The sequence below is a fragment of the Mauremys reevesii genome, linkage group 15, assembly GCF_016161935.1.
Source record: "Mauremys reevesii isolate NIE-2019 linkage group 15, ASM1616193v1, whole genome shotgun sequence".
NCBI classification, from domain to species: domain Eukaryota; kingdom Metazoa; phylum Chordata; order Testudines; family Geoemydidae; genus Mauremys; species Mauremys reevesii.
Window position 1 is genome coordinate 11,786,127 of NC_052637.1, and position 13,864 is coordinate 11,799,990.

At 48.2% G+C, this 13,864-nt stretch overlaps 1 protein-coding gene across 4 annotated transcripts in view; it reads left to right on the forward strand.

The window, feature by feature from the left end:
• The window catches only part of LOC120383792 (butyrophilin subfamily 1 member A1-like), a 71,593-nt gene that overhangs the window by 32,458 nt on the left and 25,271 nt on the right, over positions 1 to 13,864 (forward strand). For all 4 annotated transcript variants that reach the window (XM_039502046.1, XM_039502047.1, XM_039502049.1 and 1 more), the window contains 2 exons: positions 8,356 to 8,637; positions 11,075 to 11,191. In XM_039502046.1, the coding sequence (XP_039357980.1) occupies positions 8,356 to 8,637; positions 11,075 to 11,191 (399 nt within the window). The remainder of the gene's footprint in view (positions 1 to 8,355; positions 8,638 to 11,074; positions 11,192 to 13,864) is intronic.

The following is a 13,864-nucleotide window of genomic DNA, read 5'->3' on the forward strand; positions in this document are numbered from 1 at the left end:
AGTGGTTGATACACAAGACCCTGTAGTCCAGAGCCTGGTCTAAGAGTTGCATAATTGAGAAATTCCCACTCCCAGAAAAGGTAGAGGCAGTAAGGCTGACCCTGAAGTTGCTGTCAGAGAGACCAGCAAGGGGACACAGGTGCAGCTAGTTCTGTAACAAGGACATGAGTTTAGGCCAGGTGTAGTGAACATCTGGCTCTACATTCAAACACTGAGCCTACTCCACACAAACCACCCCTGACTTGCAAAATGTTATCGCCTCGTCACCCTGGCCCTGTGGGTGTGGATTTCTTCTGGGACATTGCCTTCACTTACCCCTCACCAAGCGCTGGTGATCACTGGCATATCTGACACAAGGCTGCTGACAGTCTCCATGGCAAGGAGTCTGAGCCCTGCTACTGACAGAGCATGCACTGCTCAGTGCTGAAATGAGGCATGATTGATCCCTCAAGGTACACCTGCACCTCTCCTGATGTCACTGTGACAGCTCTGCCAATATGCTCCAAATAATCCCTCCTGTGGTCATTACAGCTACACCGAGCATAGTGGATGCAGCTTTAGTGCATGCAACCAGTTCCCAGTGGTTATTGCCAGCTCCAAAGGGGCAGAGTTAAGGTTGTTTGGGTATTTACCTTCCCAATGAATTTCCTAGTTTTAGAGGTCTGAGTATTGCTGAATTCAGCGTTCTGGAAGTGCACGAAATAATACAGAGTTAAGGTTGTCTGGAGGTATCTAAGGCTACATCTACACTACTGCCGGGATCGACAGAGTGGAGATCGATGCACCCGCAGTCGATTTAGCGGGTCTAGTGAAGACATATCAAATCGACCGCAGATCACTCACCAGTCAACCCATGTACTCTACCCCCAATGAGAAGAGTAAGGTAAGTCAATGGGAGACTGAATAATAATAAGTATTATTCATGTAGTTGGAGTTGCATACCTGAGGTCGACTTACTGCGATAGTATAGACCTACCCTAAGTTTTTTGTCAGTGAATGGACATGAGGAGGGATTACAGGAAGGTGCCACTGTTTGTGTTGTGTTTCACTGATTTGAATTGCAGCATGTATCTGCCTGCACTGCAGCTGCATTCCCTGTGTTCAGTGTAGCAGTACTAACCAGTGGAGAGAGTAGTGGGAACAGGGTCTCAGAGCAGTCACTGTGCTATGGAGAGCAGGAGATAATATCACCAGGCAGCCTGAACTCTGTGCTAAAAAAGATTTTGTCACTGAATTTTCTAGTGTTTTTTTTTTTAAACAAAAAGGGAAATGTTTGTTGTAGGAGTTAGTGGCCATTTAGGTGGTTGTAGTCATGGGTGGTGGGTATAATAGGCATGGGAATGGTACGCCTTCCTTGCTGCCCACCTGCTGCTGGATGCCTGTGCTGCAGTGGCCCTGCCACTTCATCACCACCACCACCCCTCCAGAAGTCCCCCCTGTTCACTGCGTCCCTCCTCGTGGGAGGGGGAGTGAAGAGGGAACACAGCAAGCCAGCGGCGGCCAGCGGGGGAGTGGGGCAGCTTGGTCATGAGCTGCCTGGTGCTGGGGTGGGGGCTGGTGGCTTGGGGTGGGGAAGGGTCTTGGCTTGGCGCTCGGGTGGCTGGCAGCTCGGCCCAGCACTGGGGCTGGCCTACCGCTCGGGGGCCCAGCTCTTCAGCCCAACACTTGTGCTCAGGGGCCCGTGGCTCGCCCTGTGTTGGAGCCATCCCAGCTTGGCTGGGGCAGGAGGCCGGCTGCTCAGGCCAGCACTGGGGCTGGTTGCCCGTGGTTGGTCAGTGCCCTCCCGCTGTGCACTCTGACAGCGCAGTGGGGATAATGGTCGTGCTCTGCAATGTTTGCAGTGGGTAGCTGGTAACCGGGCTGGTGAAAGAAATCTCATGCCAGGTCCCTGCCCCAACAGCTTGATAGTTTTATTATACAGCGGCTAATTTAAGCGTGTGAGAGGAAACTGGTGTATCTGTCTCCTTCTCCACCCCTCCCCCCACAACATGTAGCTCCCCTCTGCCCTGCGTTTCTGGGTGCCCACATCACAGGCAGCAGCTGACTGGTGGGCCAGACATTACCTCGGTTATGTAGCCTGAGCTGTGCTCCTCTCCCCAGCTACCATGCTGAGCTGGGCCCCCCCGCCCTGGTCCAGCCAGACTTACCCAGCCATGTTGCAGGCCCACCCAATCCAACTCCCCGTCCCACACACAGGGGAGATGTGTATTTTAACTATTCATTTCCTGCATTTTAGGTGTTTACATTTTCATCACATTCAGCCTCCCACCCCACTTCCCCGTGATCACAGATTACATGAAGGGGTTAGACACCCCGAGAGTGCCAGGGTCTCCCAGATCCCAGGCCATACGGGCGCCAAAAAAAAGGAGTTCAGAGCCCTGCAGAAGGGTAGGGCTCCCCCAGATCCCAGCATGGGAAAGGGGAGAATTTGGGGCTAACAGGACTCCCTGCCTCGAAACCACAACTGTTACACTACCCCTCACCATATCAAATCCCTCCCATCCAGTGATGAGCTGCCAAAATCTTAACAACCGGTTCCCTATAAAAAGTTCTGATTTAAGGGGGGGAGCAGGGGAGGGGCCAGGGTAGAGGGAGACATACTCATGGGGCCAGGGGCCCCTGCAGGGCCTGGGGCAAATTGCCCCACTTGCCCACCCCGCCCCCAGCAGCCTTAGAGCTTGCAACCTCCTCCCCCCTTACCTTGCTGGCAGCTCAAAGCAGCAGGACGACTCTGCCCAGCTGATGCTGGCGGCTGGCTATGCTGCAGCTGGAGGGAAGCGGGGGAAGGGCTGGGGGAGCCTCAGCCTCCCCAGCTAGGAATCCTGGGAGCAACAGGATGGTCCGGCCCGCGGACCGGAGTTCTTTGCCCACCCCCTGGCCCTTTAACAACCGGTTCTCCACAGAGGTCTAATTTTAGCAACTGGTTCTTGGGAACCTGTGGGAACCGGCTCCAGCTCACCACTGCTCCCATCCCACTCCTTCCCCTTACCTGAGGAGGCCCCAACCCTTCTTTCCCTCCCTACTAGAGGCCTGTCCTGTAGTAGATGACTTCTGGGTACCCTTCTGGCTCTGTCAATCTGTTTCTTCACTTCAGCAGGTGGGTATTGTAGTTTTAAGAATGCTTGATAGAGATCCTGTAGGTGTTTGTTTCTGTCTGAGGGATTGGAGCAAATGTGGTTGTATCTTAGGGTACGTCTACACTACGGGACTATTCCGAATTTGCATAAACCAGTTTTGTAAAACAGATTGTATAAAAGTGAGTGCGCCACACTAAACACACTAAATCGGTGGTGTGCGTCCACGGTCCGAGGCTAGCATCGACTTCTGAGCGCGTTGCACTGTGGGTAGCTATTCCGTAGCTATCCCATAGTTCCCGCAGCCTCCCCCGCCCCCTTGGAATTTCCGGGTTGAGATCCCAGTGCCGAGCTATGCCCTGACCCACCGCGGACACTGTGTTTGACCCTAGAAGCATTTGGAGCTCAGCCAAGAATGCAATGCAAATACTTTTCGGAGACTGCAGGAACTGTGGGATAGCTTGAGTACTCCAGTCCATGAGAGTCAATTTGATTATTTGTCTTTCCGTTACGTTGGTCACGAAGCAGTGAGCTGAGCCCCTGCTATTGCAACTGTCTGGAGATTTTTTAAAAATGATTTTGAATTTCATCTTCTGTAACGGAGCGCTGATAGAACAGATTTGCCTGCCCTTACAGCGATCACATCCGCATGGTCCATGCGTGAGCTCTTTCTTTATTTTGATTTTTAACTGCATCGCCACACGTGCTGATCTGAGCTCCACGCTAGGCAAACAGGAAATATTCAAAAGTTCGCGGGGCTTTTCCTGTCTACCTGGCCACTGCATCCGAGTTCAGATTGCTGTCCAGAGCGGTCAGTGGTGCACTGTGGGATACCGCCCGGAGGCCAATACCATCGATCTGCGGCCACACTAACCCTAATCCGATATGGTAATTCCGATACTAGCGCTACTCCTCTCCTTAGGGAGGAGTACAGAAACCGGTTTAAAGAGCCCTTTATACCGATATAAAGGGCCTCTCAGTGTGGATGGGTGTGGCGTTAAATCGGTTTTACGCTCCTAAAACCGGTTTAAACGCCTAGTGTAGACCAGGCCTTAGAGTTTAGCTGTAGACAATGGATCGAGTGGTGTGCTCTGGATGAAAGCTGGAGGCATGTAGGTAAGCCAGAAGGGTACCAAGAAGTCACCTACAGGCCCAACAAAGAAAGTAATAGAACGCCACTAGCCATCAACTACAGCCCCCAACTAAAATTTCTTTAGCACATCATCAAGGATCTACAACCTATCCTGAAAGACAATCCCTCACTCTCGCAGACCTTGGGAACGGCCAGTCCTCCCTTACAGACAGCCCCCCAACCTGAAGCAAATACCAGCAACTATACACCACACAACAAAAATACTAATCCAGGAACAATACCCTGCAACAAACCCCAGTGCCAACTCTGTCCACATATCTATTCAAGGGACACCATCATAGGACCCAACCACATCAGCCACACCATCGGGGGTTGTTCACCTGCACCTCTACCAATGTGATATATGCCATCATGTGCCAGCAATGCCCCTCTGCCATGTACATTGGCCAAACCAGACAGTCTCTACGCAAAAGAATAAATGGACACAAAACTGACATCAAGAATTATAACATTCAAAAACCAGTAGGAGAGCACTTCAACCTCCCTGGACACTCAATAACAGACTTAAAAGTGGCAATTATTCAACAAAAAACCTTCAAAAACAGACTCCAACAAGAAACTGCAGAACTGGAATTAATTTGCAAACTGGACACCATCAAATTAGGCCTGAATAAAGACTGGGAGTGGATGGGTCACTACAAAAACTTTCCCTGTGAAGCGAAGAAGTGCGGCGGAACAGTGTGTTAATGCACACCGACATTTCAGAGGAATCCTCCAGAGAGAGATCCAGCAAACTTTACATGAGGTACTCACCAATCCTCTGCCGAAGGTTTCTTGTCAGAGCTGCTTTGTTCCTTCCACCATGGTAGGACGCTTTCCCGCACAACTCGGCAATCACTTGTGCTGGGACCAAAGAGGCGCACACGTGAGCAGCATAGGGACTGATTCTCAACCTGCATGTGTGCAGTAGATGCACCCTTGCTTATACTCAAGAGTGAGATATCAATTTCAATGACCCCCGGCTGTGGAAAAATGGGGGCAGAATTTGCATTATTGTCCATGGTCGCCCTCAATGATCCCCTGAAAACATCTTCTAAACCCTTGCCTCATCTTGAATGCCCATGATCCATCCGGGCCTCGCTCATTATGCTTAGGGTGTTCGTGGAGATGTGTGCTTGCCAGGGTTCATAGAGAAAGTGATTGGTATGTTACAAGAGGTGAATTTTTTCTGTAAGGATTGAATGCTGTGTGTGAACTAACAATGATGCTTCTTTGTAAGGTTTCTTGTGCTAATGCAAATGTTGCCTTCAGGGGAACTCCCTACACACTGGCCGAGCACCATCGCCAGGTAAGGAAGCAACCAAGTTGGAGCAAGGAGGATAAATTCCGAGAGGTTCTCCAATCCTCAGAGAGAAAAGAGAATGCAGGAAGTGGAGAGAAAAGGAAAGGCAAGACAGAAAGAACGAGGAGCACATTCTAAAGGGACAGGAGCGAATGACTAAAGTGATAGAGGAGCAAACAGAGATGCTGAAGTCCCTTATCATGCTTCAGTCAGCACAGATGCATGCTTACTTCCCCTTGCAGCTGATACAAAATTGTTTTCCATGATCTCCACAAACTCTGCTCACACACTCATTGCAATTTCCTGGCACATCTTGGTACCCTGTTCATTCCACCCCTTCGGACAGCTTCCAGAATCACCGCTAGACTTATGCACAGCTCTGAGAGCCTTCACTCCCTTCCCACTAAGCCTTTTGTGTGTGTTAATTGATGTTTAACAAAAAACAAAGTCTCTCAGAGATAACCAATCTTTATTGGTGATTGATGCTGGTAGAAATACATAGAAGTAATTTAATCACAAAGGTTAAGCAAAATGAGATAACTGAAGTTAGTCAAAAATGGCAGATTGATGTATAAAAATACAGATTACTGTTGCTCATTATCAGGATATTGCCTCAAAGCCTCCTTGATTCTCACAGCTCCCCGTTGTGCCCCTCTAATAGCCCTGGTATCTGGTGCTCTAATTCAGCACCCAGTCAATCTGCCTCAGTGCTCCACCCCTGGGGGAAATGTTCACCCTTCTCCTCACAGATATTATGGTGCACACAGAAGGCTGCTATGACCATGGGAATATTTTCCTCATTTATGTCCAACCTGCCATAAAGGCAGCACCAGTGTGCCTTTTATCTGCGGAAGCACATTCTGCAGTCATGCTGCGCCTGCTAAGCCTATTGTTGAAGCCCTGCTAGCTGCTGTCCAGGTTTCTCATGTAAGATTTCATGAGCCATGGCAGTAAGGGGTAGGCTGGGTCTCCCAGGATCACTGTGGGCATTTCAACATCCCCCACTGGAATTATCTGGTCTGGAAAGAAAGTCCCTGTTTTCAGCTTTCCATACAGGCCAATGTTCCTGAAGATGTGGTTTAGTATATATTAGTGTCCAATACACTTATATTCTCATTTATTTATCTGTTTAGTCAGGTAGGCATCTGTGGCCATCCCTCCCCCTCAGCCTTAGAGTGAGAACACATCCCCTTGCTACCACATTTCTGTAAAGGCAATCCTTAGTGGGGAATTAGCAGTCTCTGGAGCTCAGGCCTTCTGGGCAGGGAAGATAAGTAAATGCTTGTAGGGCTCAGGGCCTCTGGGCAGGGCAGAGCACCAGACAGTCGAGGGAGCTTGGGTGCTCAGGCAGGGAGGAGCACCGAAAAGTCTATCACCTAATGACATGGCTCAGGCAGATGGCAGACAAACGCAGGCCTCTAAGTCTAAGGTGGGTAGGTGGCCACCCCAGGGGTGGGGCAGCCGCAGTGGGTAGAGGAGCAACCTACTTCACTGGGTCCGAGCCCAGGGCCCTAGCAGTGGCAGAGGGCTCCACCACTGGGTCGATGGGGATCCCACCACAACACAGTGGCCAGCGCTGTGGCACCATCACCATACTATTGTCTGGTGTCCCTGGGCTACTTTCTATGACCCCCTTGTCGTGGACCTTTATCTTGTGCAATGTCCTCCCTCTCCCCAGGTTACACAGCTAGTGGAAGTCCCAGCAGCTCTTCAGTGTCCTTGTTGGTTGGTATCTCTGGCAGTCCCTGCGAGTCCTCAGGAGGTTCCTCCTGGGTGCAAGACCCAGCAGTGCATGGGAGGCATCTGTCTCCTTCACCATCTCCAGCCCAACTGAGCTGCAGTGCCCATCTTTTAAACTTCCCGTCCAGCCTCTCTGCTTCCAGCAGAGTGGTTGTGTCTTGCCAAGCTCTGCCCGCCGGGGGGAGGATGGTGGTTTCTTCCTGTCAGGCCTGGAGGGAGGCTACGCCCCCTAGCGACAAGTCACTTTCATAACTGATGCCCTGCATGACCTCTGTGGGTTCAAGTTTTTTGTTTGTTTGTTTGTTTGTTTTTGCTTTGGTTTTCCCCAGATTTTGAAATAATCAACATAATATTTTGTTATTTATATGCTATTTCCATCTAGTGCAGGGGTTCTGAAACTGGGGGGTCGGGACCCCTCAGGGGGTCAAGAGGTTATTACATGGGGGGTTACAAGCTCTCAGCCTCCCCCCCAAACACCGCTTTGCCTCTAGCATTTATAATGGTGTTAAATATATAAACAAGGATTTTTAATTTATAAGGGGAAGGGGGTCACACTCAGAGGCTTGCTATGTGAAAGGGGTGTGTTTCCAGGCTCTCAGAGGAATCCAGTTTTCTGCTGCCAACTTCTGTGCTCTGAAAGGGTACAAGGCACAGCTGAAGCAACGTGAACTCCCTAGTAACAAAGTTTGTTGGTAGTGAATTAATTGAAGATTTGTCTATACATATACATGCACTGGTTACAAAGAAGTAGCACAAAACCCTATATGGAGACTCTTAAATGACTTGGAAATGGCTTATATTAATATAGCTTGAGTTGATTCCTTCTTGATTTAAGAGTGTCCACACACGGGTTTGCACTGGTTTAACCTAATTACTTTAACTAAACTGGAGCAAGTTTGAGCATAGAACAGCCCTGACATTAACATGAACTTTACTTGCTGTATATTAAATGGGAATCTGACCAGATTAACTGACCAATCGCACGCGTGAACTCACATTTGAGTATTAATTTAATAGGAAATGGCTTTTGATAACAGTGTAATATAACTTTTTGCTCATTATGGGGCACTGTAGGATTATCACAAATTCATTTATTTCTTCTGTAGATTTGGGCTCTGCTCCTGTCATCTCTGTGGAGGGACATCAAGATGGAGGGATCCGGGTTATATGTCAATCAGCCGGATGGTACCCAAAGCCCGAGGTGCTGTTGAGAGATCTCCAGGGTCAGAACTTACCATCATCCTCTAAAAACATATCCCAAGAGGCCAATGACCTGTTTCAAACAGTGGTTGCCACTGTTATAACAGAAGAATCCAACCAGAAAGTGTCCTGCTGTGTCAGGAACCCGCGACTCAACCAGGAGAGAGAGTCAGTGATTTCCATAACAGGTGAGTGACTGTCCCAGCCGTGCATGAATAGACTGAGACGCTGCAGACATGGGCAGAGAGTATTTATCATTGGGTCTCCTGTTTATTGGCCTGTACCTTCAATGTACTGAGCATGTCTTGGAAAGTCCTGAGCAACCTCTCAAGTCTGTTTGACTCTAGTAGGTGCTGAAGGTGTTTAGCACCTTACAAGCTGGGACGCCATGGGCCAGATTTTCATAAGAGTTCAGCACCCAGCAAACATTGTTCTTCTCAATTGGGGGTGTGGACGGGGTGAGGAGAGAATTCTCCTTTGATCTTGTGCTGTAGTGAGGACTGTGTTGGAACTGCGAGCTATCACTATCAATTTAAGAGTGGGAGTTGGGGTGCAGGTTTTCCAGGTCCTGTTTGCAGGCTAGTGGTCTCTGCAGATAGGGTTACCAGATGTCCCGATTTTATAGGGACAGTCCTGATATTTGGGGCTTTTTTTATATGGGCTCCTTTTACCCCCTCCCCACCCCTGTCCCGATTTATCACACTTGCTGTCTGGTCACCCTATCTGCAGCAAAGCGAGCAGAATCAGGGTTTGTCTACAGGAACAGTTAGTTTGTGGCAAGGTGTAAATCTGCCTCACGCTAGCCTGGCGCGCACTGTCTGTGTGGACCCTGCTACATACACTAACAATTCCATAGTGCGCTTTGATCTGCCCTGCTTTGAAATGGGAACAGTTCAAAGTGCACCAGGGAACTTTTAGTGTGGTGCAGCGGGATCCACACAGCCTGTTAGTGAGCAGCAACCTAGTGCAAGGTGGATTTACACCCCAGCCTGCCGTGCACTAACTGTTCCTATAGACGAGCCAAGTTAAAGCAGGGTGAGGTGAGTTGTGCCCACTGCCTTAGGGAGCAGCCCCTCTCTCTGTTGTGAGTTCTTGTGTGTTGATATTCTGGATTCTAAGAAATAAAGTCATGTTAAGCTGCAACCTCCAAGCCGGAGTATTTATGTTTATATCTAACTTCTCTGTGGGTGCTTGAACATCACAGTCAGTAGGGCTGGGGGAGGGAATTCTCCTCTGTTCTCAGTGAGAGCTGCTGGATGCTAAGTGTTTATGAAAATCTGGCTAAAAAAGTCATTTTTCCCAAACAGCTGAAGAGACCCCTGGGTATGCTCTGAGCATTGCTACTTAGATAACATCTGAAAATACCAGCAATAAAAGTTCAGCCCCAAAATATGCAGAAACAAAATCTTACCTAAAAGCATCTTAATTTATAGAGAAAAAAGGTCCTGATTTTATGTATTATTATCTGCCAAATAACTTGGTTAATATCGAATGAATATTTAATCTACATAATAATAAAAATGTTGCATTTGTAAATCATTGTTCATCTGAGATCTCAAAGTGCTGTTAGTTAGATATGCCCAGTATTACCTGACTGTTATGTTCACGGCATACACACCGAGAGTTGAAAACAAAACATAAACACTCTTCCTGTAAGGCTGCAATGTCACTCTGCTTTATTTCTAAGAATCCAGAGCTCCAACATACCAGAGCCAAATACAGAGAAAGAAAAAGCAGGCTGCTCCCTAAGGCAGAGAACCAGAACTCAGCTCGCCTTGCTCTAGGCTGGCTCTTTGCAGAGTGACTTCAGAGGACTCAGATGCACGCTCCCTACAGAGCCCCCTTAGCCTGCAAGCAGCACCAAGAAACTCCTCTGTATTTAAAGTGTTCATAATTTTTACAGTTTTCAATACACCAATCACTTAACAAGGACCCTCTAGTCAGCCATTGCTCCAAGGCCCAGGGAAGAGGACTTGAGGAATTTTTAGTCTGAATTTCCAGGCTCAAGTTTTGTTTTTATTAAAATTCTGTATTAACACATTTTCTGACTCTCTTGTGTAACTGAGCCCCAGTGAGCACAGGAGAGTCAGGAGTGTCAGGTCACAACTCTCTGATTCTGAGGGCCAGTCTGCACCGGATGCAGCCTTGGGATCACTTAGAGTAGCCTAGGACAGGGGTAATCGATTATTTTTTGTCAAGGTCCAAATTTCTTGGTCAAGGTATAGTCAAGGTCCAGACTCCAGAGAAAATAATAATAAAAAAAATAACAGTGATAATAATAAGTAAATAAAAAGATTCCAGGGTCCATTCAAAAGCATTTGGTAGCCAAGATTTGGCCTACAATCCACCTATTGACTACCCCGGCCTAGGGAATGCTTGAATTTATGCCAGTGGGAGGTAGATGTAGCATAGCAGAGTCCACCCCACCCCCTCCCATTAATTAGCCATGTTCAGTAACCAGGCTGGGACTTTCATTGGTTTAATAATAAAAAACAAAGGAGCCACATCTTATTGTGCATTTTCCTGAGAGAGTCTTTTAACTAGTCACATAGTCACCACTGTCACTGTGTCCTGCCTTCATTCTGTGCGTGTTTTCTCCCAAGTCAATGGCACTTTCTCTTGCAGAGATGTTTTTCCCCAGGGCCAATCCCTGGATGGTGGCTCTGTGGGTGATCCTGGCTCTCCTGGCTGTTCTCCTTCCCCTGGCTGGTTACGGCTTCTGGAGGCAACACAGAGCGAAAGGTGAAGTAACTTGAGGGGGGATCTTGGTGAGAAAAAGTTTTAAAAACCAAAGTAGTGATACAGGCATTGAGGGGCTTTGATTCAATGTTTGGAGGCGTTTCAGGCAATGGTAGCTGGGCTGAGGGTGTAGGGGGAGCTGAATGAATTATGACTTCACATGTGAACCGAGAAGTGTCTAGTGGTTTCACCCCGTCAGATCTCACTCAGGGATCCCAGTCGAATGTGAGTCTGAACTATTCCATGGGGACCAGCATGGCTCAGTTTGAAACACTCATGTGGGGCTCACTGACCTGGGCTTGAAGCTCCAACATATGGAACTTGGCTCCTTGCAGGAAAAACAGAAAGCAAAGTAGGAGAAGAGAGGGGTTCGTTACCGCCCAATTCTGCCCCCTAGTCTGTGCTTGCAAGTAGGAGCTGTGGATGGGTGAAGTAGTGGCTGTGCAAATGGAAATGTTAGCAATTTAGCTACACTAAGATTTGCTCAGCCTGAGATCCTGCTACAGGAACAGGGCAGTGAACTCTCTGTTGTAGTAGAAGTGCTCAGCTGTAGTTTTTTCTCTGGTCACAAAGGGAAGATATTGGCCTTCAGTGATCTGTGAGTTTATAGGGAGCTGGGGTTTTCAAAGCTGCCTAAGGGGTCTGAATACTCAATTTTTGTTTAAATTAATGGGGCACCGAGTGTGCAAACCTGCAAGGCTGCTGTGAAAGTCCCACCCAGAGGGTTTTCTTGCCTGAAGAGCTGTGAACTTTATGGAGAAATTTGCAAGTGTTGGAAGAACTGGGAAGGGGAAAGGTCTGTTACAATGATTTCCCAGTGGGGACAGAAGCAGGTAATTCAGAGAAGCAGAGAGGAGCTGTGCTGTTTACTTGTGAAAGTTGGAACTGGGTATTGTACCTTTGAACTGTCACCACTAGGTGTGAATTGGTTAGTTCCTGGCTTTAACAGACACATTATTTGGGTCCAGTCCACATTTAGGTGACAGGGATTCACTCATTTTGAGTTGTATGTAAAGTTTGTCTTATGTGCCCAGAGAGCTATGCTGGGCTCATTTCCAATCACTAAATAATTAACGGTCACTGTCTTGTTCCCTGGGCCTTTCAGAGAATTCTCTGCACCAGCTGCACTGGTGAGCTGTGGCTAGGATACTGTAATAACACAAACACACTCAGGATTTGCATGGCTGCTCTGAGACGCTGCTCACACTGGGCACAAGATGCTCTCGCTCAGGCTGTGCTCAGCAGTGACTGGCAGACATGACGCTAACTCCATTTCCTGCAGTGTTGGGACCCCAGGGCTGACGCACCAAGGGGATGAGCTCTCAGAGGAAAGAGCTGATCTTAGACGATGCCTGTTGGGGCCCATCCACACACCCCTCCCTGGCTCATGCTGACCTGAGCACCCAGCTAAAGAAAGGCATTTCCATGCTGTTCTTAGCTGGGACACCTACCAACTGATCTGGCCTTACATGGCGCTGTTCCCATGTGTCACTAGGATCAGGGGACAGACACTACCTACAAGCTCAGGAGTTGGCCTAGGATGGGGGTTCAGGGACCAACACAGATGGACCTGTCTGTGTCTCTCCATTTGTTTCTATATTTCATATCTACAGCAGAGCTGCATTAAACAATAATAGGAACTTCACCATAAGCATGATGGAATGAAATCTCACCTCTCCCCCTTTTCTGTCTAGAGACACTGTGATCTGAACTGGAGAGTGAAAAAGTTCAGTGTCTGGGCTAGTTACTTTAACTGATGTTAGGGTTATTCCCAGAAATATGACACTCCTACTGATTGTTGTGAAAAACAGAAAACTGGAAAAACTGATTTCCAATAAAATCAGGTTTTTCTGATTTTCACTCACATTAATAGAGTTTAGCATGAGCTTTCGTGAGTTACAGCTCACTTCTTCGGATGCATAGAATGGAACACACAGACAGGAGATATGTGTGTTCCATTCTATGCATCCGAAGAAGTGAGCTTCAACTCACGAAAGCTCATGCTAAAATAAATTTGTTAGTCTTTAAGGTGCCACAAGTACTCCTGTTCTTTTTGCGGATACAGTCTAACACAGCTGCTACTCTGAAACCTGTCATTAATAGAGTTGTGACCAGAGTGGGGAGTCAAGGGGCCTGGATGGAATATGGGGGTGAGGAGAAGAGGAGGCAAGAAGTGTAGCTGGTGGAGCTGACTGGAGTGGGGTGAGGGGCCTGCTAACCTTAACTCTGAGCTCATCCTCACCTTATACCCTAACCCTGTGGTCACTGCCTCACCCTGTATCCTGAGGGATCACACGGTGAGTTTAGTGGAAATCCAGCTTTTACAGTTCTCCAGTTTTCACCAAAATCAGGAGGGTTCTGCCCATTGATGGCTAGAACATGCCCTGAAACGCTGCAGTTGACCGGATGTCGCTATCAAAATTGATCCTGTTCCAGACAGATAGAAACACCATCGAGTTCAGTGTGGGACCTCAACCAGAGGGGAAAGGAGACGGCCATTTACTCAGTGTTTTACCTGCACGAGGCCTCGTGTCCCCAGTATAATGTGGGCAGTGGGAATAGCTAGAGGCAGAGCCCCTATGTGTGTTCTGCTTTCTACTGGTAGAAGCATGACTCCTATGAGTTTGCAATACTTACAGATAAATCCTCTACCTTGTAATCCACCTCTCCTGTTGT